Here is a 25,092-nt window from a genome sequence, read left to right as displayed (position 1 = left end):
TGCTTCACCTTTCATGAAACTTCCCTATTGTAGGTAGGGACTGGGGTCTTGAACCTGGGTCCTTTTGCACATGGTAACTTGTGTGCTCTACTAGTTGCACCACTGCCCAACACCCCCACCGCCCTCAGCCAGTTTCTTTATAAAGTGATGACTCAAGAAGTCACTTACTTATGTCCTGACTCATGGGCGATGGTGAAGGCGAGGCCAAGCCCTGTGTCTTCATTGATGGTACAACTTCGGTACTTACTGCACATTCCACTGATGGGGGCAAACCCTGGTGAAAGATTAATTTTGAATGTCAGTGCACAGCACACACACAGATACCTGATTATTTATTATAGCCACAAAAATGTTCTGTAAGGTTCAAGTATAATGAATTAATGCATTTAATTTGCTACAAGGAAATCACTGAAACTATGAAGTTTCAGTGACATCTAAACAGATAGATGGAGGGATTTGGAAATCAGTGGGTGAAGTGTTGCCTTATCATGTGTGAGGCTCTTGGTTCCATCCTCAGCACCACATGGATAGCCCCAGGGAGCTCTATGAGTGATAGAGTGATGCTTTAATGTCTCTTCTTTCATCCCCTCCCTATTTCTCCTTCTCTAAGTGTATAGGGAAAATTAGAAACTGTCTCTGAAACAATTGTATTGCAAAACAACAGTTCTCCAACAAAAATTTCAAAAGGAAAAAAAATTGGGGGTAGGGAGGCTTCTCAGGAGTATCATGCATGTGTTAGAGTTCATTAAAAAATTAAATGCTGCATTTAGGTGTGTGTGTGTGTGTGTGTGTGTGTGTGTGTGTGTGTGTGTGTGTGTGTTGTTTAAAAGAAACTGTCATCAATTGATCCTAACAATCTTGTGGAGTCAGTGTAAGTATAATAGGACATATGCTTTTATACAAATCAAAGCAACCGGGAAAAAATGGCTGCTGAGTCAGTGTCTTTGTGTCAAAGTGAAAGGTCTCTTTTCAAGGGAAGACACAAATCCTGGTCTTTTTCAAAAGCAGACAACATAGAACTAGTATGTGGGTTTACTTCCTATTTCTCCTTTTTACTCTAATGTGATAAACATGCCTGCTTCCCCAAACTACTACCTTCTAAGAGCAGTTATAAAATCATCCCAATTTAGTCTCTGACTCTAGCTCAAACTACAGCTTAGTTTTGACTGTCTTTCTTTGCAGTTACAGGTGCTCATAACTTATAGAGCAAGCTGACAGACCCAGTTCTTATCAAATACACACTTGTAAGCTGATTCACCCAATAATCTGGCTGCCATGATAGAAGTTAGATCTTCTGCAAACCCAATGTGGAGGCAGCTATCTCAGTGCCACCAGCAATATCATCATCACCCTCAGCACTGACCTAAGTCACCACAACTGATCCCCAAAAAGTGAGTTTCTGACCTACACAATGGGAAATAGTAGAAAGGTATTGGTAAGGTGTAGAATCCTTACTCACTGTCTTACACAAAAAAATGGAAGCTGAACCCTTAAGTGTCAATACATGGTGTTTTCAAGGAAGCACTGTTTTTGATGAGATGAGCACAGTTTTAAGTCCTATGGAGACAATTAACTTCTCTGCAGATAGCTGGTTGTATAGTCACAATGTTAATGAGTAATCCAGGATATGCCTAGTTCAATGGCTTAGCTAATGCCAAAATGATCACCAACCTTCAGTCCATCTTAGATGGAGCTTGAAGGAATCATGTTAAGTGAGGTAAGTAGGAAACAGAAGGATGAATATGGGATCATTTCACTCATAGGAAGAAGTCGAAAAACAAGATCAGAAGAGAAAACACTAAGCAGAAGTTGGACTGGAGTTGGTGTATTGCACCAAAGTAAAAGACTCTGGGGCTGTGGGGGAGGATTCAGGTCTTGAAACATGATGGCAGAGGACCTAGTGGGGGTTGTATCATCATGTGGAAAACTGTGACATGCTATGTATGTACAAACTATTGCATTTACTGTCGACTGTAAAACATTAATCCCTCAACAAAGAAACTGACTCGGTTTCACCAACTGAATCATCACTAACCGAGTCAGTGAATGAATTAGAAAATAACTACAGTAAATAGGCTCTCTATTCCACAAAGGGTACATGTCACAATTTAAACAACTGGTCTCTTCTTTAAAGATCATCAGGGCCACCCACCCTATTAATTCCGTACAGGTGCTTTGGATAAACATGGCTGTGTGTGCAGCCCCTGTTCATACCATACCTAGAGTGTCACATGGTTCATCCTTCCAGGAACAAATATCAAGTCCCGTGAGTAAGATGGCATGGTCATGCCTCTTGCCATTCTTTCCAATGAGAGCAGACTGCCACTGACAAAAACTGTTCAGAGACTGGTCTGCATGGTGGTTGATCAATAATCCTACCTATGGGAAACCCACACAAATCAAAGTGTGAATTTGTTACAGAGATAAGAACGTTGAATCATTCCATTTGTACAGGCAAACAGAGAAACATCATATTGGTAGGGTTGGTAGAGAAAAAATGCCTAATTTAAGGTTTGAGAGAAATGGTTAAAAAAAAAAAATCACTTCAGGTGAATGATTACAATATGTAAAGTGACTACAGTGTCTTAGCAATGTAGTTTTCTTTTTTTATTAGTGATTTAATATTGAGTCACAAAATAGTAGGATAAAAAGGGTTATGATTCCACACTGTTCCCACCACCAGTGTAGCAGTGTAATTTATGATCAATTATTTTTCTGCAGAAAATAACATGCTATCAGATGACCTTTTGCCAACCCACATTGATGGTAGCTTCATCAAGCCATCTTATGATTAGAAATTAATTATCAGTGATGGCTATAGTCAATGACTTCTTCACTGGAGCACGAAGAATGCAAGAAGAGAGCTTCATATTTCAAAATATCCAGCACTGATTTTGGTGCATCACAGGATATAATCCATATATCAAGTAAAAGTGGGTGGATAGACAAATAGTTACAAAAATTTAAAGGAGGGAGATGTAATCTCTCCTTAAAATAATCATTTCTCAAAATATCTTCTTAAAACTATTGACTGGGGGGGGGGGGGCTGGGCGGTGGCGCAGAGATTAAGCACACACGGCACGAAGTGTAAGGACTGGCTTAAGGATCCCGGGTCAAGCCCCTGGCTCCCCACCTGCAGATGGGTTGCTTCACAGGCAGTGAAGCAGGTCTGCAGGTGTCTTTCTCTCCCCCTCTGTCTTCCCTTCCTCTTTCCATTTCTCTGTCCTATCCAACAACAACAACGACAATAATGACAACAACGATAAAAAAAACAAGGTCAACAAAAGGGGAAAAAATAGCTTCCAGGAGCAGTGGATTTGTAATGCAGGCACCCAGTCCCAGTGATAAGCCTGGAGGCAAAAAAATAAAACAAAAAAACTATTGACTTGAGTCAAGTTGAGTGCTTTTCAGAAAAGATCTTTACCAATGAACTAGAATGCTGTTGACTTCAGTTCTTATTCTCGGACAAAGTGTCAATGTGAGCTGAAGATAAAAGTGTCACACAACACACATCCTTTCTACCTTTCAAAACTGATTTGTCAAGTTGTTAACCTTTGTTACTATACACCCCTGAACAGTTAGATTCACTTTTGTCTAGCCCCTTATTCTCTTTAGTACTTGGATAGCAGATGAAAAGCAAAAGAAACTGGGGACTTGGAAAATCATCTGTTCAGGGGGCAAGGTAGTGGCACACCTGGCTGAGTGCACATGCTACAGAGCACAAGGACCCAGATTCAAGCCCCTGGTCCCCACCTGTAGGGGGAAAGTAAGTTCTAGTTTTATCATTTGCCTCATGTCCGTGTCTTGTACCTCACTGTAATCACTTCAAAGGTAATCAGCAATTTCTTGTTTATTATCTGTAGTAACTTGGCTGGGGAGCCAATGTATTTACTATAATAATTTTCTGATGGCTTTGTTTTAATATATTTATCCAGCATATATAGCTTGTAAAACCCATTTATTGTCAAATGAATCTTCCTTTGGAAGTCTACAGAACATTTATGTTTTATATACTGAACCATATTTACATGCCACCATTTATACATGCATACATACTAAATGTGCACATATAAATTTATATTCTGTTTGAATTCTTTTGATTATATAATCCTATCATATTGTACCTTCCTTAAGGAGTAGCATCAAAATATTTTCATATTTGAATTAATTTTTTTTTTAGTATTTAATGACTAGCAGATGATTTGGTGCATAGTAGTTGTTCAGTAATTATGCCCTGAGTAGTAGAGAGAATGAAGACAGAATTTACCACTTACAGGGTCTTGTTCCAGAAGAATGAGGCTCACCACGATAATGTTGATATCACTTCCAATGGTCCCATCTTTAAATAGGCTGGAAACCTGTTGGAGCAATAAATCAAATAAAACTAAAACAAACTAAATTGCAAAATTGGGAGGGGGTACAAATCAGACAAATATATTTTTGTCCCTGTCTCCATTACCCAATCTAACATATTTATAAATATTTGGATTAAACTTAACCAAGCCAGTCTCCTTAAAAGTGAACTTTTAATTTTCAATAAACTCACATGACTACATCTGGCTACTCAACCCACACAATGAAATTCTATATTTTACACTGTTTTAGAGATGCGGGAATGCCAACAACAACCCTTACCATGTTCATGACTGTGAGGATGTATGTAGTAACATTCTCTTTGCCATGTTTTTCCACCATTTTCTTGTCTGCCACCACAAGAGTTTCCACATTCAAGCCCTTTTGATTCTCTCCAGATGCTCTTCTGGGCCTCCGCAGGGTCCCATACTCATCAAACATTAAGTAGGTGTCCTGTGTGGGAGACTTGGGGGCATCTACAATGAACACAAGAACATTTAGAAGGGATATCAGTAGAGAATATCTGGGCAAGGAGGACAGAAATCTAAATGTGAAGTGGGTGAGCTATATAGTCAATACTCACTAACCTACTGATAAGTGAAGTCATACATGCCTGCTCTATCCTATGGCTTTATATCTAAAATGTTGTCCAGAAAGATTCATTCAGGGACTGAGGAGGCACCATAATGGTTATGCCAAAGACTTTCATGCCTAAGGCTATGAGGTCCTAGGTTCAATCCCCAGCACTACCATAAGCCAGAGTTGATCAATGATCTCCCTTGCCACCCTCTCTCTTATCTCTGTATATTTCTCTTTGCATCTCTTTCATTAAAATAATAAGCAAATATGACTGAGTGGGTGGTTCACTTGGCTGAATGCACATGTCACCATGGCAAGGACCAGGGCTCAAGCCCTGGCTCCCTACCTGCAAGGAGGAAGCTTCATGAGCAATGAAGCAGGTCTATATGTCTTTCTTTTTCTCTCTCTCTACCTCCCTCTCTTCTCTCAATGTCTCTCGGTATTATCAAATAAAATAGAAATAAATAGAAATAAAATAGAAAGAGGAAATATTGGCACCTGGGAGCAGTGGATTTATATAGTGCTAGCACCAAGCCCCAGTGATAGTTCTGGTAATAAAAAATTGTAACAATAAGTATATAAGCTACTAAAAAAAAGAAAAATATTCACTGAGTAGAAGTATAAATGGATGAATGGATGGATTCAATTCAAAAATGCTTTAGAAAGTAAAAGAAAACAAGTACTAGTTGGCAGAGCAAGTAAAAGAAAATAAAACTATTACCACTTAAACTACTGTTGGAGTAATTTTTAAAAATACGCAATGTCTGTTTTAGGTTATTGGTTAAAAAAAAATCAACAGAAGGGGAGCGGGCAGTAGCACAGTGGGTTAACTGCACATGGCACAAAGCACAAGGATCGGTGGTATAAGGATCCCGGTTCAAGTCCCCAGTTCTCCACCTGCAGGGGCATCGCTTCACAGGAGGTGAAGCAGGTCTGCAGGTGTCTATCTTTCTCTCCCCTTTTCTATCTTCCCCTCCTCTCTCGATTTATCTCTGTCCTATCCAACAGCAACATCAATGGCAACAATAACAATAACAACAACAAGGCAACAAAATGGGAAAAAATGGCCTCCAGGAGCAGTGGATTCGTAGTGCAGGCACTGAGCCCCAGCAATGATCCTGGAGACAAAAAGAAAAAAAATCTACAGAAATGAATTTACATTTGCATGTGAATTATAATACTTTACATATTATTTTCTAAGCAAAATATAAGCTTCTGTAGAATAATGGATTAAGTCTATACTCTTGTTTCATCAACACAAACTGTAATGTAGCATACAGTAAGTGGTCAGTAAGGACTTCTGACCTGATCACATTAGTAATCAGGGAGGAAATATGATTATGGTCGACATTTAAAATATCATAAAATACCTTCTATGTTGAAAGATAGGAGTAACAACTTAACAGAAGGGATACTAGGCATAGCCTTTGAGCAGAGCCCTGGAATGTGTATTGGTCCTAGAAAGTGACAAGCTCAAGGGCTGCTGAGAAGGAAAAAGACATTCTGAAAATTCAGGACAGTGACTATTATACAGAAATATTTTAATACTTTAACAACTGTCACTGTCTTAACTTTCCATCAAATGAAATTAAAATATCAAATCACTTAGAGTTAAAAATTCACCATCTTGTCCTGGGCTTTTGTTCAAGTAAATTCTTACTAGTAAATTCAAACACACTTTGTAAGAAGATGTAGTATTTATCCTTTTCAAACTCTTTCAAAAATTTGGAGAGATGAGAATGCTTGCAGACATGTTTTAAAAGACAAGTATTACTGTGATTCTCAAATGAGACAAGGACAACACAAATAAGAAATATAGCTTGATATCACTGATGAACAGATTCAAAAGTTCAAAAGTGAATCCAATAACACAGTAAGGTAGTCTTTTATCATGAGCAGGTGGGATTCATTATAAGAATGCAAGGATGGTTCAATATAAGCAAATCAATTAATATAACATACTACATCAACAAGAGGAAAAATAGAAACTACATGATCATATCAACAGATGTTGAAAATTTTTTTTAAAAAATTCAATACTCATTCATGACAAAACCTCCCAATAAACTTTGAACAGAAGGATATAATATAAATATAATATAATAATATAATATGATATAATAATGACCACATATGACAAGCCTATAGCTAACATCATATTCAATGGTGAAAAGCAAAACTTTTCCAGTCAGATCAAGATCAAGAACAAGACAAAGATTCTACCCATAACACAATTGTTCAAATTGGTTTTTTAAATCCTAAACAGAGTAATTATGTATGCAATTTTTTAAAGGAATTCAAATTAGAAAATAAAAAGTATAATTATTGTTACTTTTGGTGACATATAATTGTACATAGAAAAACCTTGATGAATCCACCTCAAAACAACAGTAAATAATACAGTAAGTGGTAGGATGCCAAATTAAAACAGAAAATTGTATTTCATTTCTTTATACAAGCAACAAACTAGAGGGATAAGAAATGAAAACAATCCCATTTACAATCTCATGAAAAAGGACAGAATAGTAACTATTAATCACAAATGAAAAATAGAAAAGAAAAAGAATAGATACATGGAAGTAAGATTAGCGATGAAGGGAAGGACTTATACACTGAAATCTAAGACACTGTTAAAATCATTCAACACAACAAAAAAGATATCCTGTTCTAATGGAGTAGAAGTACAAAGTTAAAATGGACATGGTTCCTACAACAATTTACAGATTCAACCCAATCCTCACTGAAACCTAATGGCATTGTTCAAGGCAACAGAAGAATACTAAATAAAGTGCACATAAAACCACCAAAGGCCCTGAACAACTAAATCAATCCTAAGGAAAAAGAATAATTATGACAGTCTCTTGCTCCCAGACTTCAAACTATACAACAAAGCAATAGTAATTAAACAATATTAGAACATAAACACACAGAGTAATGGAATAGAATCAAGAGCCCAGAAATAAGCCCATACATACATAAGCAGATAAATTATGACAAAGGAGCCAAGACCATACAATAAAGAAAAGACAGTCTCTTCAGCAAATGGTGCTGGGAAATCTAGACAATCATCTGCAAAAGAAGGACAATCTCATCAAAACTTGATCACTATTTAACACCATACACAAAAATCAATTAAAAAAAAAAAAACATAAAGACTTAAGCCTGCAAATCAGCACACCCACCATGCTTCAAATAAAAAAACAAAAAAACTTATCAAGGGACCACCACTTAAGAACTGAAGTTGTTCCCCTCTTATTCTATGGTTTTGTCAATGTTTTCTTTTTATAAATAAAAGATAATAATAAAAAAGAACAGAACAAGAAAGTTTCCTTACATACATTTCTTGCGTCGTCCACAAAAGTGCTGCTTTTGGAACCTTGGAGGATGAGGCTCTTGTTCTTGGTGTCGAGATGCAGAAAAGGTATGAGTTGAGGGGGAACCAGGATCATTCTGGCTGGAGCCTGGGTAGCCCTGGTACTGCTGGACCTTTGCCTCTGCTGTCCGTTTGTATAGCACATGTGGGTGGTTGCCGGTGGGTGAGCTATAGTTGTGCTTCAGAGCCAGGAGCTGAGGTAATGGCGAGATGAGGAATGCATTCTTTTGTGTCTTTATTAGACCTGACTAAAAACAAACACAAAGAGTATATTCAGTGATTCCCTGAATCCTTTTGGATGTGTTGATGCCCACAGCAAACCATCTATGGGCTACTTCCTGGGTGCAGGTCTAATGTTGAATAGTTGACATGTAGCCTCTCATTTTATCTACATCAATGTAAGACGCTCCAACTAGCATCAGCTCCATTGTACAGGTGAGAAAACCGTGACTAAAAGTTTAAGTGGGAAAGAAAACTGACACCCAAAGTTCTTTATCTTTGAAGGGCAATTTGCTATTCAGCTATAATAGATTGTCAGTCTTGGCATGTGTGACCGGTAGGCTGAGCCATATGACATCCTGGCCCTTCTACATGCAGAATATGGTAGATCAAGAGGTAAACTATGGACAGACAGAGCAATGAACAGACATGCCCCAGCTTCAATGAGTTCACCATATAGGTAACCACTTGATTTCAGAAGTGTTAAATGAAAAGTCTGGCAAAGATAGCTGAGAGGTGAGAAATGCATGTTCATCTACTGGGGAATCCAAACACCTCCAGTCACTATTTCCCTTTCTCTTTGTACCTGATGGCTCAGCTATCATACAGCCGTGCCTTTCTTGAAGCTTAGCCTGCACTCTCCTGTCTCAGCATCTGGGGTTGATTTCCCTGACACTCAGGCCCTGGTACACAGAGCATGGCCTGCAGGCCAGCAACCCCCCTCTCACCAAGACCTTGTCAGACATACAGACTGGTGAGTCTCATCCTAGACTCCTAGCCAAGTCTGCAATGCATTAAAATTCCCAGGTGATTCATATTTCCATTACAGGTTGAGAAACAATGGTTTCAGCCAATAATTTTAAGCGTCGGTGAACATTAGAAATATCTGTGAATCTTTTTTATTTAATTTTAATCTTGATTTACTTATTTGATAGGACAGAGATAAACCAAGAGGGCAGGAGGAGATACAGAGCAGAGAGAGAGCGAGACACCTGAAGCACTGCTCCACCACTTGAGAAGCTTCCCCACTGCAGTTAAGGACTGGAAGCTTGAACCTGGATCCTTGTGCATGGTAAAAGGTGCATTCTATTGGGTGTGCCACCATCTAGCCCCACATCTGTGGATCTTAAATACATACATACACTGTCACTCACTCCCAGACAAAACCCTATGTCATCACAAGCAAAATCTCTGTGCTTGTGATTGATACATCCTTTTTTCTTTCTTTCTTTCTTTCTTTTTAATAGCATGGGTGATTTCCCCAATGCACCATGTGAACTTGTCTTCAGACTTCACCTTTTTTAATGAGTGGGTAGTTTTCTTCTTACCCTGACTACCTAGACAAGGAGAAGTAAAAATTGTGGCAACCCTTTACACACTGGAAATTAAAACAGTTTAGAGGAAAGATGGAACTGGTTTTAGGAATGAGAAACTAAACCATAACAAGGTAAAATATAGGGGAAACCCCTCTGATGCCACCTGTATGGAAGCAAAAATTTGTCACAAATGATGTCTTTGGAAAAATGTTTAATTTCATGAGAGGCTCTCAAGTCTGAGTGAGGGATGCCATTTGACAAAAGACACTTGTATATGCCAGAGTGACTGGATCAGTACATAACTAGGAAGGTAGATGCATAAGTATCTAAAGGATGGAACAGGCCACTGAGATGGAGGACAGGTTACTATGGGAACAGGAGACTTGGCACCTCATCCAACTTGTGGAGTGGAGTGGGGGTGGATGGATGTGTTAAGATAGAAGGAAATCATCCTCTGCTCCTCTTGGTATTCCAGAGACTAGACAAACATACAGACAAGCATGAGGTAAAGTAATATTGAGTAAAAGTACACAGAAGTTTATTAATAGTAAGTAGACTGCCTGAATACATGAATGGGACCCAGACATTATGAGTAGTAACTACTTTGTGGCTCCAGACATGGTCTTAAATATCATCTTAGTGCAGAGGAACTAGAGGAAAATGAGGCTCGGAAAAGTTACCCATAAGGTAACTTTTTACCCATAAGGTAAGATGAAATCAAAGCATTTTTCTGCCTTCTTTCTCCATTAGACATACATGAAGTCTTTTGCCTACAATGGCAAAAATAACCTAATAGAGCTCTTCCTTAGCACATACAAATGTCTTTTGTCAAATGGCATCCCTCACTCAGACTTCAGAGCTTCTCTTATGAAATTAAACATTTTTCCAAAGACTTCATTCAGGGAGACATATTTCTGTTTTCCTACAAGTGACATCAGAGGGGTTGTCCACTTATTTTATCCTGTTATGGTTCAGCTTTTCAGTCCTAAAACAAGTCCCAGAATGTGTGGTTTGATCCTGATTTTCCTTTGGAAGTCTGCTGTCTTCAGAAAGATGATATAACTGGCCGTAGTGCTGACATGGTATCTAGAATTGGACAAAAGACATGCTTTCCTTCTATCCACAAACACATATCCATTGCCAGGAACTGGCATAAATAAAAACAACATAGGGCTGGGCTGTGCACCCAGTAGAGTACACATAGTACCATGCATAAGGACTGGAGTTCAAGTCCCAGGTGCTCTCCTGCAGGGAGGTAACTTCACAAGCAGTGAAGCAGTGCTACAGGTTCTCTCTCTCTCTCTCTCTCTCTCTTTCTCTCTCTCTCTTTCTCTGTCTTTCTCTCTCTTTCTTCCTCTCTCTCTCTCTCCCCCCTCCCTCCTTCCCTCCCTCCCTCTCTCCTTGCCCCTCTCCCTTCTCACCTCCCCTATCTTCTACCTCTATCTCTGTTAAAAATAAACAAATAGACTGTAGTAAATAGTAGATTTGTTATGTATTCACCAAGTCTCAGTGATAACCTTGGTGGGAAAAGCAAAAACAAAACAGTAAACATTCAGTTAATGATATAGCTTACATTCATAACTTTATGGAGAAACCAGGAGAAGAAAATCTATAAACAAAATAAAAATTTGAGCAAGGTTTCAGGAGATAATTTGCTATGTAGAATGCATGCCTTGGGGCTAGGCAGTGACATACCTGGTTGAGTGCACATGTTACAATGTCCAAGGACCCAGGTTCAAGTCCTGGGTCCCCACCTGCAAGAGGAAAGCTTTGCAAGTGGTAAAGTGGGGCTGCAGGTGTCTGTCTCTCTCCCTCTCTACCTCCCCTTTCCCTCTTGATTTCTGGATGTCTCTATCCAATAAAAAAAGAGATAAAGAAATACAAACAAAAATGCATGTCATACTGTGCATGAGAGCCTAGGTTACAGCCCCAGCTCTATGTGGGAGCATCAAGAACAACACCAGGGGCTTGTTCCATGGCTAGTGGAGTGTGACTTTGGTGTCTTCACTGTCTCATAAATAAAACAAACAAGCAGAAAATGAGGCGGGGAGGCCTTTCAGTGCAATCATGTAAGTGTGAGGCCCTAAATTCATTCCTCAGTGTCCTCTTAAGTCATTTCAACAAGTACAAATCTGACAATTCTAGGAGTCCTGTCTATCATCTTTTTCACTGAATGTCAAGAGCCACCCACCCTTCTCCATGGAGCCCCATGTCTGCTGACAGAAGTGCTTCTATCTCATGTGGATGCTTTCTATCTAGTCTCCCAAATCTCCTTTTATCTCTAGTACCATCTGCCCACATCAGCCAGAGTCTTTGTCCAACATAAATCAACTCATTTCATGTGCTCTGATCACATCCAAATCCCTTCCGTGGTCCACAAATCCCGGCATAATCTGTTCTCCAGTGGAGCCTGGCAGCCTTGTCTGACCCCTCCCTAGAACTCTCAAGTGAGAGTTCCTCTAGTTCCTCTCAACTCTCTCCTCAAGTGAGAGGAGTTACTGAAGGAAAGTGGAATATTTTACCCCAGATCATGCCTCAACATAACAACTATTTTCAATCATTTTTAAGAAATCTCAGACACAGGAGAAGCTTTGAAAAAGTAGCAGACTTCATTAGTATCCATTCACTCATTCCTTCATTTCCCAACTGACTTCGTGTACTTTTGGGTCTCAGGTTAAGTGAAACCCACCCTGTTGGGTTTTTCCTCACAGAAAATATTCTACACACACTCAGATATGACAATCAACTTCGTCTCTATATCCTTGCGATGTTGGAAAGAAGCTAAAGAAACTAAAGAAAGCATACACAGGCCCAGGGGGAAAGGGAGAACTCCACAGACAGTGACCCCAACTGAGAATAAATTATTCCCTTTCATAAACCTTCTAATGAAATGACACTGAACAAAATAGTGTCATTCAAGGACCTGCTATACCAGGATGGCAAGGAGGAGTAAACTGCTAGAAACTTATCAGTGGAAGTGACAGAGACTTAAACCTTCCTAACAACCATCGCCACATTTTGCCTGACAACCTCTCAAAGCCAACCCATCCCCAACATCTTTTGTCTCTTGTTGGAGATGGCTTTTAAAATTAACAGTTTATCTGGTATAGCTATTACGGAGAAGTGTATGGAGAATCCTTAAACAAGCAAACAAAAATATCTTATGACCCAGCAATAGCACTCCTAGGAATTTATCCAAATGACATGAAAACACTAATTTGAAGGAACATATGAACCCCAATGTGCATACGTTCATAATAGCCAACATATGGAAGCAATCTAAATGCCCATCAACTGATGACTGGATAAAGACAAACTCAATAGAGTACTACGCTACAATTTAAATGGTCAATATTGGGTTCTTTGGGACAAAATGGATGCAAGTGGAGGTGATTATGCTTGGTGAAGTAAGGAAGTGAAGGACAACTACAGATGGTATCTCTCAATGTGGTATATAGAGAATTGAAACACATGAACTTGAGGGGGAGTCATCAACCTATTTCTAGGACTTTGGGAGAATTGAGAATTGTTAACTGTTGGGGTAGGAGGAGGGAGGGAACAGAGCTTTGGTGGTGGCAATAGTCTGGAATTGTCTACCCTATTACCTTATGATCTTGAAAATCACCAATTAAAGAAATATAATAAGTTTATTTGTTAATGTCTATTTTGTGTCAGTTTCAAGGCTGACTCCACTTCCACGTATACAGGAGATATATATTATTAGATGTTTGCTCCTTTTTTCTTCTGTCAAGCTTTTTTAAAAAATATTTTTTATTATTTTATTTATTTATAAAATGGAAATATTGATAAGACCATAGAATAAGAGGGGTACAATTCCACACAATTCCCACCACCAGAACTCCATATCCAATCCCCTCCCTTGTTAGCTTTCCTATTCTTTATTCTGGGAGTATGGACCCAGGATCAATATGGGGTGCAGAAGGTGGGAAGTCCTGTCAACCTTTTATTACTGGGGGAGGTGGGGGAGGGACAGAGAGGTTGGGGTTCTCAGCCAAGAAAGGTAGACAAAAAATTATCTTTCTGCTCCTATACACTCTAAGGTTCCACATACTGTTTCTTTCACCTGTAGTCTTTCCCCCCAAGCTCTCTGTGTCTTTCTAGTGATTATTGCTTGAGTCTAATTTTAAAGGTCACTTTCTTCAAGAAGTTACACTCATGACCCTGCTGAAAATTACCCACCCCCACTGCCACATCATCTCTGGTCACAGTTTTTGTTTTTTGCTTGTCTGTTTTTGCTGTATGTCTATTCTTAATGACTAAAGCAAATGAAGTACAACTTTTCTCACCTCTGTTTGATACACCTGTTTTAATGTGGCAGCAAGAGCCTCCCTCTTTGGCACAGGGCACACTGACCTACCAGTAAGTACTTGCTTGTTGGTCTATAAGCATTTGTGGAATAAGTGAAGCTCAGCATGGAGGGGAGGCCGAGGCTATGCCACCTAGCATCCCTCCCCTCCCTTTAGAGCATGAAGCAAACAGAGCTGAGGAGTGGACAAGTTCAGATTCATAAAAGACTCAGTAAAGATGGGCAATCAGCAACTATTTAAATGAGGGTGATAGGCTAGATGAGAGTGGCTAGGCATGCAAGAGAGCCATCAGCAGACTACTAGACTCAACATGCCTTCGGTTCTTTGACAGGAATTGAGGTTGCTTCCATACCCCAGAGGAAGAAAGGAGGTATCTCCATCCAGCACATCCTCCTACGGAGATATGCTAAAAGGGGGTGCTATCCTGTGGTTAGGAGAAGTGCATTTGAGTCAGGCTATGAGACTCAAACTGTCTTCTAAGTTGTTTCCAAAGAAAACTATTTTGTCAGTGGAAAAACTGGTCATCCTTTGAGGCTATTTCCATGAACTGTGTATTACAGATGAAAAAACAGGGGCACTGCATGCAATACCTTATGAAACTACTACCCTATGAGGAACTCCCAGCATTGGTGTGCACAGATAGAATTCATGTCCTCATTGGTTGCACAGGTTCCTCACTTCCAGCCCTACCTTCCAGTGCCCTCACCTCTTCTAAGCTGTAAGAAGACAAAAGACACCATTTATAGCCCTCAATAGGCAGACAAAATCGTTAAGGGGGGTGGGGTGGGGGAAGGGGAGTAAATCAGCCACAAAAGCCCTCCAGCCTTACTAACTTCTCAACTTGGTTAAACTAATAATAAAGGCTTAACACATTTGAGTGCCTAACTGGACTAACCAGTTTGGAAGCTTTCCATTTTCTCAGAAAGCAGAGTAAAAACTACTGCATTGTGCAAGCAAAAACAACAAAAAAGTGACATCTTGGACAATAGTTCTTTATAAATGAAAGAGAATTCATGTATATTAAGGAAGAAAATTATGGTGGTAGTGATTTTATATGGGAAACACTGGAATTCAACCAAACAAATACATTGTTTTTGTTTGTTTTGTATTTATTTACAATGAGAGAAAGAGAACAGAGCATAATTCAGTTCTGGTATAAGGTGGTGCTGGGGACTGAACCTGTGCCTCAGACATGTAATTTCCATGCTCTAACAGGCTGAGTGATCTTGGTGCTACATTTTTTTAAAATATGTATTTATTTATTCCCTTTTGTTGCCCTTGCTATTTTATTATTGTAGTTATTATTGTTGTTGTTCGATAGGACAAAGAGAAATGGAGGAGAAGACAGAAAGGGGGAGAGAAAGATAGACACCTGCAGACCTGCTTCACCTCCTGTGAAGAAACTCCCCTGCAGGTGGGGAGCTGGGGGCTTGAACCAGGATCCTTATGCTGGTCCTTCGGCTTTGCAGCACCTGCGCTTAACCTGCTGCGCTACTGCCTGACTCCTGGTGCTACAGTTTTTTATTTAAAAAAAAAAAAATCTAAACTCCAGTCTATCTGAAAGGATTCATTTGGTTATTCAGCTGTAGAATATGTGAAGACAGACTGAGCTGCACAGCACAAGCAGCATTCTGATTGAACAGCACCAAAAAAACCAGATTCTGATTGACTGAGTGGGGAAGCAGAACTTTAATAAGATCAGAGATGGAAAATGAAATATTTCTCTGTGCAAAGTATGAAGGGAAAAAAATGCCAGGGTCTATGGGAGGAAAATAATGGAAAGTGTAAAGAGAGTGGGCCAACTATTTAGAATTTGAGACTAGAGAATGCTTCTCGGAGGACAGACATGTGCAGTGAGATCAGGAGCCCTATCTCCTGGTTCAAGTGAGGGAAGCCAATCGTGAAGTAGGAGAAAGAAGACCCAGAGGCAAGGAATGAACGTAAGCTGTGGCACAGAGGAGAGGGCAGAGACCCAGGAGCCTGCTAACATGGATGGACAGGATACTCAAGGCTTCCTCTGGCGTAGAGGACAGGAAGGGCCCAAGTCTATTAAGATGTGGGTGCTGCAAGCTCCCAAAACTCCACCCTGGGGATTCCTTTCCCTCAGAAGACAAAGAGAACCAGAGGAAAGAAGCAACTCTGCCCTCTTCAGGATAAAAGGATCAGCTCACAATATTGCTCCCACATTTAACCCTCTCAGCCTTTCCCAATTTGAGACTTAGAAATTCAAGCTACATAGAGTTACTAAGTTTAAAAATTAAATGGCTGCTGAGCAGAGTCCTTATTCCATTTAGCTTATACATTTCTATTTCATACTTTTAAAAAAGAGAAAGATAAGGGGCTAGGTGGTGGCACACTTGGTTAAGCACCCACATTACAGTGTGCAAGGACCCAGGTTCAAGCTCCTAGGAAGTCCCCACCTGCAGGGGGAAAGCTTCACTAGTGGTGAAGCGGGGCTGCAGGCGTCTGTCTTTCTCCCTCTTTATCTCCCCTTCCCCTCTCAATTTCTATTTCTAACCAGTAACAAATAAATATAGTAGAGAGAGAGAGAAAGACTTGGGGCAGGAGATAGCTTGCCCAGTAGAATGCATGCTACATGAAGTCTGAGGATCTGGGTTTAATTAAGACCCTGGCCACCATACAGAAGCCTCTGCAAGGGGGAAGCTTCATGAGTAGACACAGGACTGCTGTGTCTCTCTGCCTCTTCCTCGATTCTCTTTCCCTCTGTTTCTCGCCCTCTTTCTAAAAAATAAGCTGCCAGTAGTAGAGCAGGTGTAGAGCTCCAGAGATAATCCTTGTGGCAAAAAAAAAAAAAAAAAAAAAGGAGAAGGAGAAGGAAAAGGAGGAGAGATCCACCTTCTGCATCCCACAATTACCATATTTCCAGAGAGTTGAAGAATAGGAAAGTTATCAAGGGAGGGGATGGGATACGTAGTTCTGGTGGTGGAAATTGTGTGGAGTTGTACCCCTCTTACCCTATGGTTTTGTCAGTGTTTCCTTTTTATAAGTAAAATAAAATAAAAGTGGAAAAGAAGGAAATAAAGTAAGAAAGAGGAGAGAGAATTATGAAGCTAATAAGCACCCTTAAGGCAGAATCCATAGCTTGAGGTTTATACCTGTGTTCATACCTATTAAGTAATAAAAAGTTAAATGACTTAATGTACTAATGATGCTTGCTGAAAGTGGACTAGAACGCCAGTGAGATTATGTAACAGTGAGATTAGTTACAGGCTACTTGATAGATGAACAAAGAGCAACCCACCCCCACCACGAGGCTGGCTAAAGAAACTGGGAAAGATACATATTTGTGGTCAATAATCAAATAATAATAGTAATTATTATTATTAGTTTGCCTCCAGGGTTATCACTGGAACTCAGTGCTGGCACTATGAATCCATCGCTCATGGCAGCCATTTTTTCCATTTTATTGGACAGGACAGAGAGAAATTGAAAGAGAAGGGGAAGACAAAGAGAGAGAGAGAGATATGCCTGCAGACCTGCCCCACTGGATCCTTGTGCCAGTCCTTGCCCATGTATTATGTCTGCTTAACTTCGTCTGCCACTGCTTGGCCCCCAATCAAATTATTTTTCATTTTTTAATCTGTGGCATATCTCCAACACAAAATTCTATGACTTTAGTAAAAACATTGCATTATCTTTTTGCTTTCATAAAATATCTAAGTGACAACACTAAATAAATTAGTTGTTGATTTGTTGCCCAACACATATGAAAGCAACACTTCAAAGGAAAACTCTCAGCTCAGAATAAAGTAAAAAGCTTGAGAACACTATCAATATGGAATAGAAATCCACAGTCAGAGGTGGAGGAGGAAACATTAGAGAAATGAAAGATTACAAAGCAGGGGGAAATGGAGTCAACTCCTGATTTGAGAAAACTAGCATCATGAGCATGCTTTAGAAATTTTTTTTTTTTAACAATGAAATTAGAGATGAAGTAGAATTCCTACGGGAATGCTTGGCATACAAGTGGCCCCAGGTTCAAACTGTGACACCCATATACCAGAGTGGAATTTCTGGTCTCTCATTGATGAAATAAATCTTTAAAAAGGGAGAGAGAAACTGTTTAGAGGCCCTTGGAAGGTGGTTCATCAGGTAAAGTGCATTTCTTACATGTTTAAGGTCCTGATTAGGCCCCTCTGCATAAGTGGTTCTCTCTGGTCCCTTTCATAGACAAACATACACATAAACAAATCTCTATAAATTAAAGTTTCTTAAGATGTAAAATTTAGGGAGTCAGGCAGTAGCGCAGCGGGTTAAGTGCACATGGCACAAAATGCAAAGACCTGCTTAAGGATATTGGTTCGAGCCCCCGGCTCCCCACCTGCAAGGGAGTTGCTTCACAAGCGGTAAAGCAGGTCTGTAGGTGTCTATCTCTCCCCGTCTCTGTCTTCCCCTCTTCTCTCCATTTCTCTCTGTCCTATTCAACAATGATGACATTAATAACAACAATGATAACTACAACAAAAAACAACAAGGGTAACAAAAGGAAATAAGTAAATTTAAAAAAAAAAGAGGTAAAATTTAAACTCTCTAAACTTCTGTTTTGTTTTGGTTTCTTATTTTTTCCTTTCTATGAAATAGGAATACAAGTATCCTTCCTAATTTCACCCCCCCCATTAATTAAATAAGTATTTTCTAGGTATTTTGCTAAGCTAATAAATGGTTAATGAATGTTAACATAAAAAATAAAGAGCTGTAGTTGAGCCAGCAGGATAGCTGGGTGGGTGCGTGCTATGCCATACGTGGGACACAGGTTACAGCCTAGGTGAAGCTTTGGTCATGTGGTATCTTTCCTGCTCTCCCACAGTCTGTCTTTCTGTCTGGAAAAAAAAAAATCAGTTCAGAGCAGTGAAGCTGTGATAAGAACAGTAACAGTTATGGTGGCTCTGAAAAAGGAAACTGGAGACTTGAGATCATTTAAAAATAAAAAAACAAACTTTTTGCTGCTGGGTTAACCAAGTGAGAACAGGTGGAGTCATCTAGAGCAGTGAACTGGTTGTGGGAACAGAATCTGCTGTTATTATGCAAGGTGCACTGACACAGACCAATCCCCAGTTCTCTAAAAAAAGCACATGAGTATAAGAAGTGGAAATAGAATTTATATATTCATATAAGAATGGGTAGTATGTTTACTCTGGCTTGTTGGACACATTTTAATATTAATTTCCCAAAATAAAATAAATGCACCAGTGCTCACACATTTAGTTTTTATAAGCAACCACAATCTACATTTCAATATTTATAAATTAATCCAAGTGGTTTACTCATGAATAGAGTTGAAAGAGTCTCTCTCTTTCTCCCCACCTAGAGAAAAAGTTCAGCTTCTGTTTAGTGGACACTGTGCTTAGTGTTCTAGAAATCTGCAAACTTTCACCTGGCTCACAGTAGTTCCATTTGATGGGCATTTTTTAAAAAAGAACATTCATTTTTTTATAAGAAAGATAGGACAGAGAGAAAGAACCAGGCATAATTTTGGTACATGTGCCGCCAGGGATTGAACTTGGGACCTCATGGTTGAGAATCCAATGCTCTATCCACTGTGCCACTTCCCGGACCACTTGATGAGTATTTTTTACTAAAACCTCTCAGTATCTCAAGGCAATCTTCCCACACTTTTAAGTACACATCCTATTAGGATTCAGGAAAAGTTCCAGAAACACTGCATTTTATAATTATATTTACTAGGAGAGAAAGACTTAAATGCTTCTCACATAAAGGGTGATGGATGTGCTAATTAACTCAGTAAGGGGTCCTTTTATAGTGCATATTAAATCACTTCCCTGGATGCTGTAAGCAGTTTACAACTTTGTCAACTATGGTTAGAGAAAGCTTTTTTTAAAAAAAGGTTCTGAAAGGTCTAATTTTGATTTTTGGCAGGTGGAGGTAGGGGTAGAAGGAGCCCAGCTAATGGAGTCTTAAGAACAAATATCATGGGAATTGGCCTTAACCTCCCAACTACTTTTTTTAAATTGATTATCTTTATTTGTTGGATAAAGACAGCCAGAAAATGAGAGGAAGGGGGTGATAGAGAGGGAGAAAGGCAGAGAGATACCTGCAACACTGCTTCACCACTTGCAAAGCTTTCCCCTTGCAGGTGGGGACTGGAGGCTCGAACTCAGGTCCATGCGCATTGTAATATGTGTGCTCTACCAGGTGTGCCACCACATTTTTCTGCCACTTCAGATGGACAGATATACCTATCAACTCAGACCCTCAGAAGTAATGGCTGAGGTCAAGTGGCACTAAAATCAGGTAGTCATTATTTTGGCTTCTTTTCTCAAATTTCGCACATTTGGAGGTATCACTCAGAAAGCTTTCCCATGAATCTATAGATACTGGGTGTGACTGCTACCTAGCGTGTCCTTATTAGACAGTAGCTATCCAAGTCAGATCTCACCCTGCTGGTGTTACTTCTCCCCTCTTATGGATTTCAAGTAATTCCAGGACAGAGCTGAGTTGGACTGCTTTGCATGCTAACATACCTCAGCTTGTCCTGTAAGGCAAAGGTACTTTCCCATGGGTTTGGGAGAGACACAGAATAATGAAGAGAAACCACAACTTCCCAAGGTCTCCAGTATCTGGTTGTGCCTTGACAATAAACAAGAAGGACGGATGTCAGTGCTGCATGGTCCTCACAAGTGGTTTGATCTTGAAGACATTCTCCTTTAGAGAAAAGGCCATTAGGGAAAAGACCATTTGACAGCTGGAAAGGAAGCTTAGGAAAGGATGCCATTTGGAAAACATGTGACTGCCATAATGGTTGTTGGTTAGCTGGGAGGAACCAAGTCAAGATAGCTAGCATGTCTGGCTTTAATGGAAACCAGACTTTCCATGCATTTTACATGGGACCATGCAGCCAGCCTTTTCCACTAGATGATATCAGACTTTGGTGCTGTGTCTGCTAAAAACAACCCTCTTTCTTCACATGTCAGCATCCTCAGGAAGAAGGGTAGGTGCTAAGTGCCTGGGAGAAGACAGTCATAAGTCACGTCCATCTAAGTTGTATTTCTCAACATGAATTCACAATCCAAGTTTGCACTCCCAACCTCAAATTCCCATTTTCTCAAAACATCCTTCCAATTGTGGCACTATGCAGTTAGGAACGCAGACCAATATCTCTTTTCAGCTGTCATCTATTGATTTCTCCACCACTCCTCACCTAAAAGCAGTGGTCTCCTATCTCATCTACCTATCCTTCCTTCTCTTGTTCCAAAGTTGGTTTTTTCCCCTAGTGTATCATTTTTGAACAGGTCACACATACACTATTATTACAAGATGAGTGGCAGATGCAATGTGGATTCTAAACCACTTTGCATGCTCTCTGATACAAAACTAGTTCTATGTTGCTTCTCTACTCATCATCTACCTCTCTTATTCCTTTGAGCTAAACTCTAGGCACTCGTACTCCATCACTGTGCCATTATTATTAGAACAGTCAATCAAGGCCTCCACAAATGCTCTTCCCTACATCTAGAGTAGCCATTTCCCAGGTAACTCACTTGGTTTAGACTTTTTCTGAAATGCCACCTTTTCAAACCACCCTATAAAAACAAAACAATCTTTGTCATTCTCCATCTCAGTTAGCTTTATATTTCTGTACAGACCTTGTTATGCTTGGATGGACTACAGTGCAGCTGTTTGCTTATGTGTTTATTATCCTTCATGCTGGTTAGCTCTATACAGTCTGGGGTCTGGGGCATATGTCTGCCTTGCTCATTCTTTTCTGTCTAGTGCCTGACACATGTTAGATACTCTGCAAACATTTGGAATTAATCAGTGAACTAGAGATAAGGCAACAAGTTTGGTACAAAGAGACATAAAAACTAAGAAACTAATACCTGCACTTAAAAACTTTTGCTATGGAAGAACATAGAAATAGAACTATTCTTTTCCTTCCCCGATTTATGATTCTGACCAATATACCTGTAGGCATCCATCTTTCACTTATTGAAGAGTCCATTAGCCTCTACCAGGAATGTAAGTTCCTGAAAAGTAGAGATGATGATAATATATTTGACTTAATGCCTTGAGAACCCAGGTGACATTCAAATCACACTAAATGAATGAGAGGACATCCAAAAATCCTGTGGGAGCACAAAGTTGTGGAAGCTCACTTCTGAAAACAGAGCACAGTGAGAGGCTAAAGGCTTTGAAGGGAGATGTTATAGATATCTGATGGACCCAAGTTGTAGGGATACTGACTCTAGACACAGTGAAGGTTAAGCTTACATGATATTTTATATTCTGCTCAGAATTCTTGTGAAACATGACAGAAATTGAGAAGAGAAGAGAAGAGAAAGCTCTCTAATGATCACATATTAGTTAACATCCCATTGTTGACTCTTATTCCATCTTGGGTTAAGATTAAGAGAACCTCTTACCTAGTGATATAAATATAGGCGAGTATTTGAAATATAAACTCTCAATATTGAATCAACTCAGATACATGTTCTGTACCCCTTGCTCTGCAAAGTCTAACCCCCTTGCTAGCCGGGGGGGGGGGGGTTAGTAATAGATTACTGCCATTTCTTGCTAAGTAAAGCTCCACTAGCTACATTTACTCTGTGTCTTAGTTTGGGAACTTACATAGTTGGTGCTTTATACATGTTGCTGAAGACTGATTTTCCTAGAAGGAACAGATGACACAGAGCCTATGAATCAACCAAGGCTGCAAAAACAGTGTCTGCTATGTTTGCAATCCCTCTGGGAATAAATGCTGTTCTTCCATCCCCAAGGCTGCTGTCGGCTCATGCACAGTATCAGGAAGACATGTGTTTTTACTTGTTTCTGTAGTGGCGATGGGTTCTATCAAGCTCTGCACCCCACCTTGCCTACTTCCCTTGGAATTGACAGTATTCATTTGTTAAGAAGCCAGCTGAAGTTGGAAGGCCTGCTAGTAACCAGCTGTTAGAAATGTGATGAAGTATACCACTTGGTGTCAATCCATTGGGCAGCTATTCAGAGGGGCTGAAAAATTGACTTTGCTCCTGAGCTCTTCCAGGGTTGGTGTGGGAGAGGCCAGCATGTGCACCATGTTGGAAATGGCTAGTCCAGACATTAGCCCAAGTTGAGCACCATGTAGGAAAAGGCTGCTCCCAAGTTTTCTCATTTGTTTCCCTTGTCCCTTCTCACTCTCTGCTTTAGGTGAACTTACAGAAAATAATCATAGGATAATGGGATGTTAGCAAAGGAAAAGAAGGGGAGAGAGATGTGGAGTATCACATAAAGGTTATACAAAAAGACTCTCATGCCTGAGGCACCAAAAGTTTGCTGTTGATGTTGTATAGTATCAGAGCCTGATTTTGGATCTCATCATTCATCTATCTGGCTAAACACCACACTCAAAGCTCAAAGATGCAGACACCTAAATATCTGACTCAGACCTTCAGAGCTTGTGTTGAAAATCTTCAAACTGACATCACAGTCCCAACCAGATTTTCACTAGTGCCCTATCCCACTGCACCCCCACTCTACTGAGGTATAACTGACAAATAAAATGATATATATTTAATATGTAGAAGATATTTATATATGAGAGAAATTATCATATCTTTCATACATATCCAATACCTTACACAGTAATATTTTGTACATGTTGTTAGAATATTTAACATACATGTATGAAAGACATATTATTAACTATATATTATCCTTTCTAACTCTATCTCTATCAGTTACTCATCTTGTATAACTGGAAGTTTGTATCTTTGACCAACATGTTTGCATTTTCTCTACCCACCAATCTACTCTGATTGCCCCCCCTACTCTTACCAGTTTTACCTTTTTAGGTGCCACACATAAATTAAATCATGCCTGTTGAGAAAAAAGACAAAATTTCCTTCTTTTGTAGTGGCTAGGGAATATTACAATGTAATATTCTTGAAATGTAAATGTCTATCACCTTTTCTTTATATAAGTGCACACAGGCCCTTTGGTTGACTCCATGTCTTGGCTATTGTGAATAATGCTGCTCTAGACATGGGAGTGCAGACTATCTCTTTGAGATCCTAATTTCTTTCCTATTAGGCACATATCTGCAAGTGGAATTGTCAGAGCATATGGAAGTTCTTTTTGTAGGGGGGTATAAGTGGTGGGAGCCAGCTCCATACTGCTTTCTATAATGAAAGTACACATTTACATCAGTAGTGTACAAGCTTTCCCTTTTGTCTACACACTGTTAATACTTGTTATCTTTTCTTCCTAATATCCATTCTAAAAGACAGGAGGTGGGAACCAGTGAAATAGCTCACTTGGATAGTGTGTTGCTTTGCCATGTGCACAAACCAGGTTAGAACACAGCCCACACTACTTCTCTCTTTCTCTCCCCACCCCTGTCTTTGTCACTATATTAAGAAAGAAAGAAAGAAAGAAAGAAAGAAAGAAAGAAAGAAAGAAAGAAAGAAAGAATCATGAGAAGATGACAGATAGCCCATTGTGGTTTTCATTTGCATTTTCTTGATTGGTGTTGCTGAGCTATCTTGTTCCTGCTGGCCATCTTTATCTCTTTTGTAGAGAATTATCTAGTCAGGTCTTTGCTCATTTTTAAAGTCAGTCTTTGTGTTTTTGTTTTCTTATTTAGAGTTCCTTATCTATTCTGAATATTGACCATCCATCAGATGTAGTTTTCAAATGTTTCTTCACATTAAGTTGCCACTCCACTTTGTTGACTATTTCCTTTCCTGTATAGAAGTTTTTCCCCTTTGACACAGTCCCATTGACCTGTTTTGGTTTTGGCTGTGTTTCTGGAGTCATATCCAAAAATTCATCACCCAGGCTAAGCAGGATCAAGAAGCTCTCTGGCGATATTCTCTCCTAATAGCTTTGTACTTTCTAGTCTTATATTTAGCATAGCTGTTATGAAGGCATCTTCATGTATGGCTATTCTGATTGAGAGGTAAGCATT

The 25,092-nt window shown here is 39.6% G+C and overlaps 1 protein-coding gene across 5 annotated transcripts in view; it reads right to left on the bottom strand.

Moving 5' to 3' along the window:
- The window catches only part of ADAMTS18 (ADAM metallopeptidase with thrombospondin type 1 motif 18), a 213,898-nt gene that overhangs the window by 128,404 nt on the left and 60,402 nt on the right, over positions 1–25,092 (bottom strand). For all 5 annotated transcript variants that reach the window (XR_009548253.1, XM_060185133.1, XM_007516646.2 and 2 more), the window contains exons 4-8: positions 8,271–8,553; positions 4,636–4,829; positions 4,275–4,358; positions 2,220–2,379; positions 169–274 (exon numbers count right to left, since the gene is read on the bottom strand). Coding sequence is in view for 4 of the 5 variants with exons in the window: in XM_060185133.1 (XP_060041116.1) it covers positions 169–274; positions 2,220–2,379; positions 4,275–4,358; positions 4,636–4,829; positions 8,271–8,553 (827 nt within the window). In the remaining variant the exon portion in view is untranslated. The remainder of the gene's footprint in view (positions 1–168; positions 275–2,219; positions 2,380–4,274; positions 4,359–4,635; positions 4,830–8,270; positions 8,554–25,092) is intronic.

Source organism: Erinaceus europaeus, chromosome 2, assembly GCF_950295315.1.
Source record: "Erinaceus europaeus chromosome 2, mEriEur2.1, whole genome shotgun sequence".
Lineage (NCBI taxonomy): Eukaryota > Metazoa > Chordata > Mammalia > Eulipotyphla > Erinaceidae > Erinaceus > Erinaceus europaeus.
Note: the sequence above shows the minus strand (reverse complement) of the source record. Positions and strands in the feature narration are given on the sequence as shown.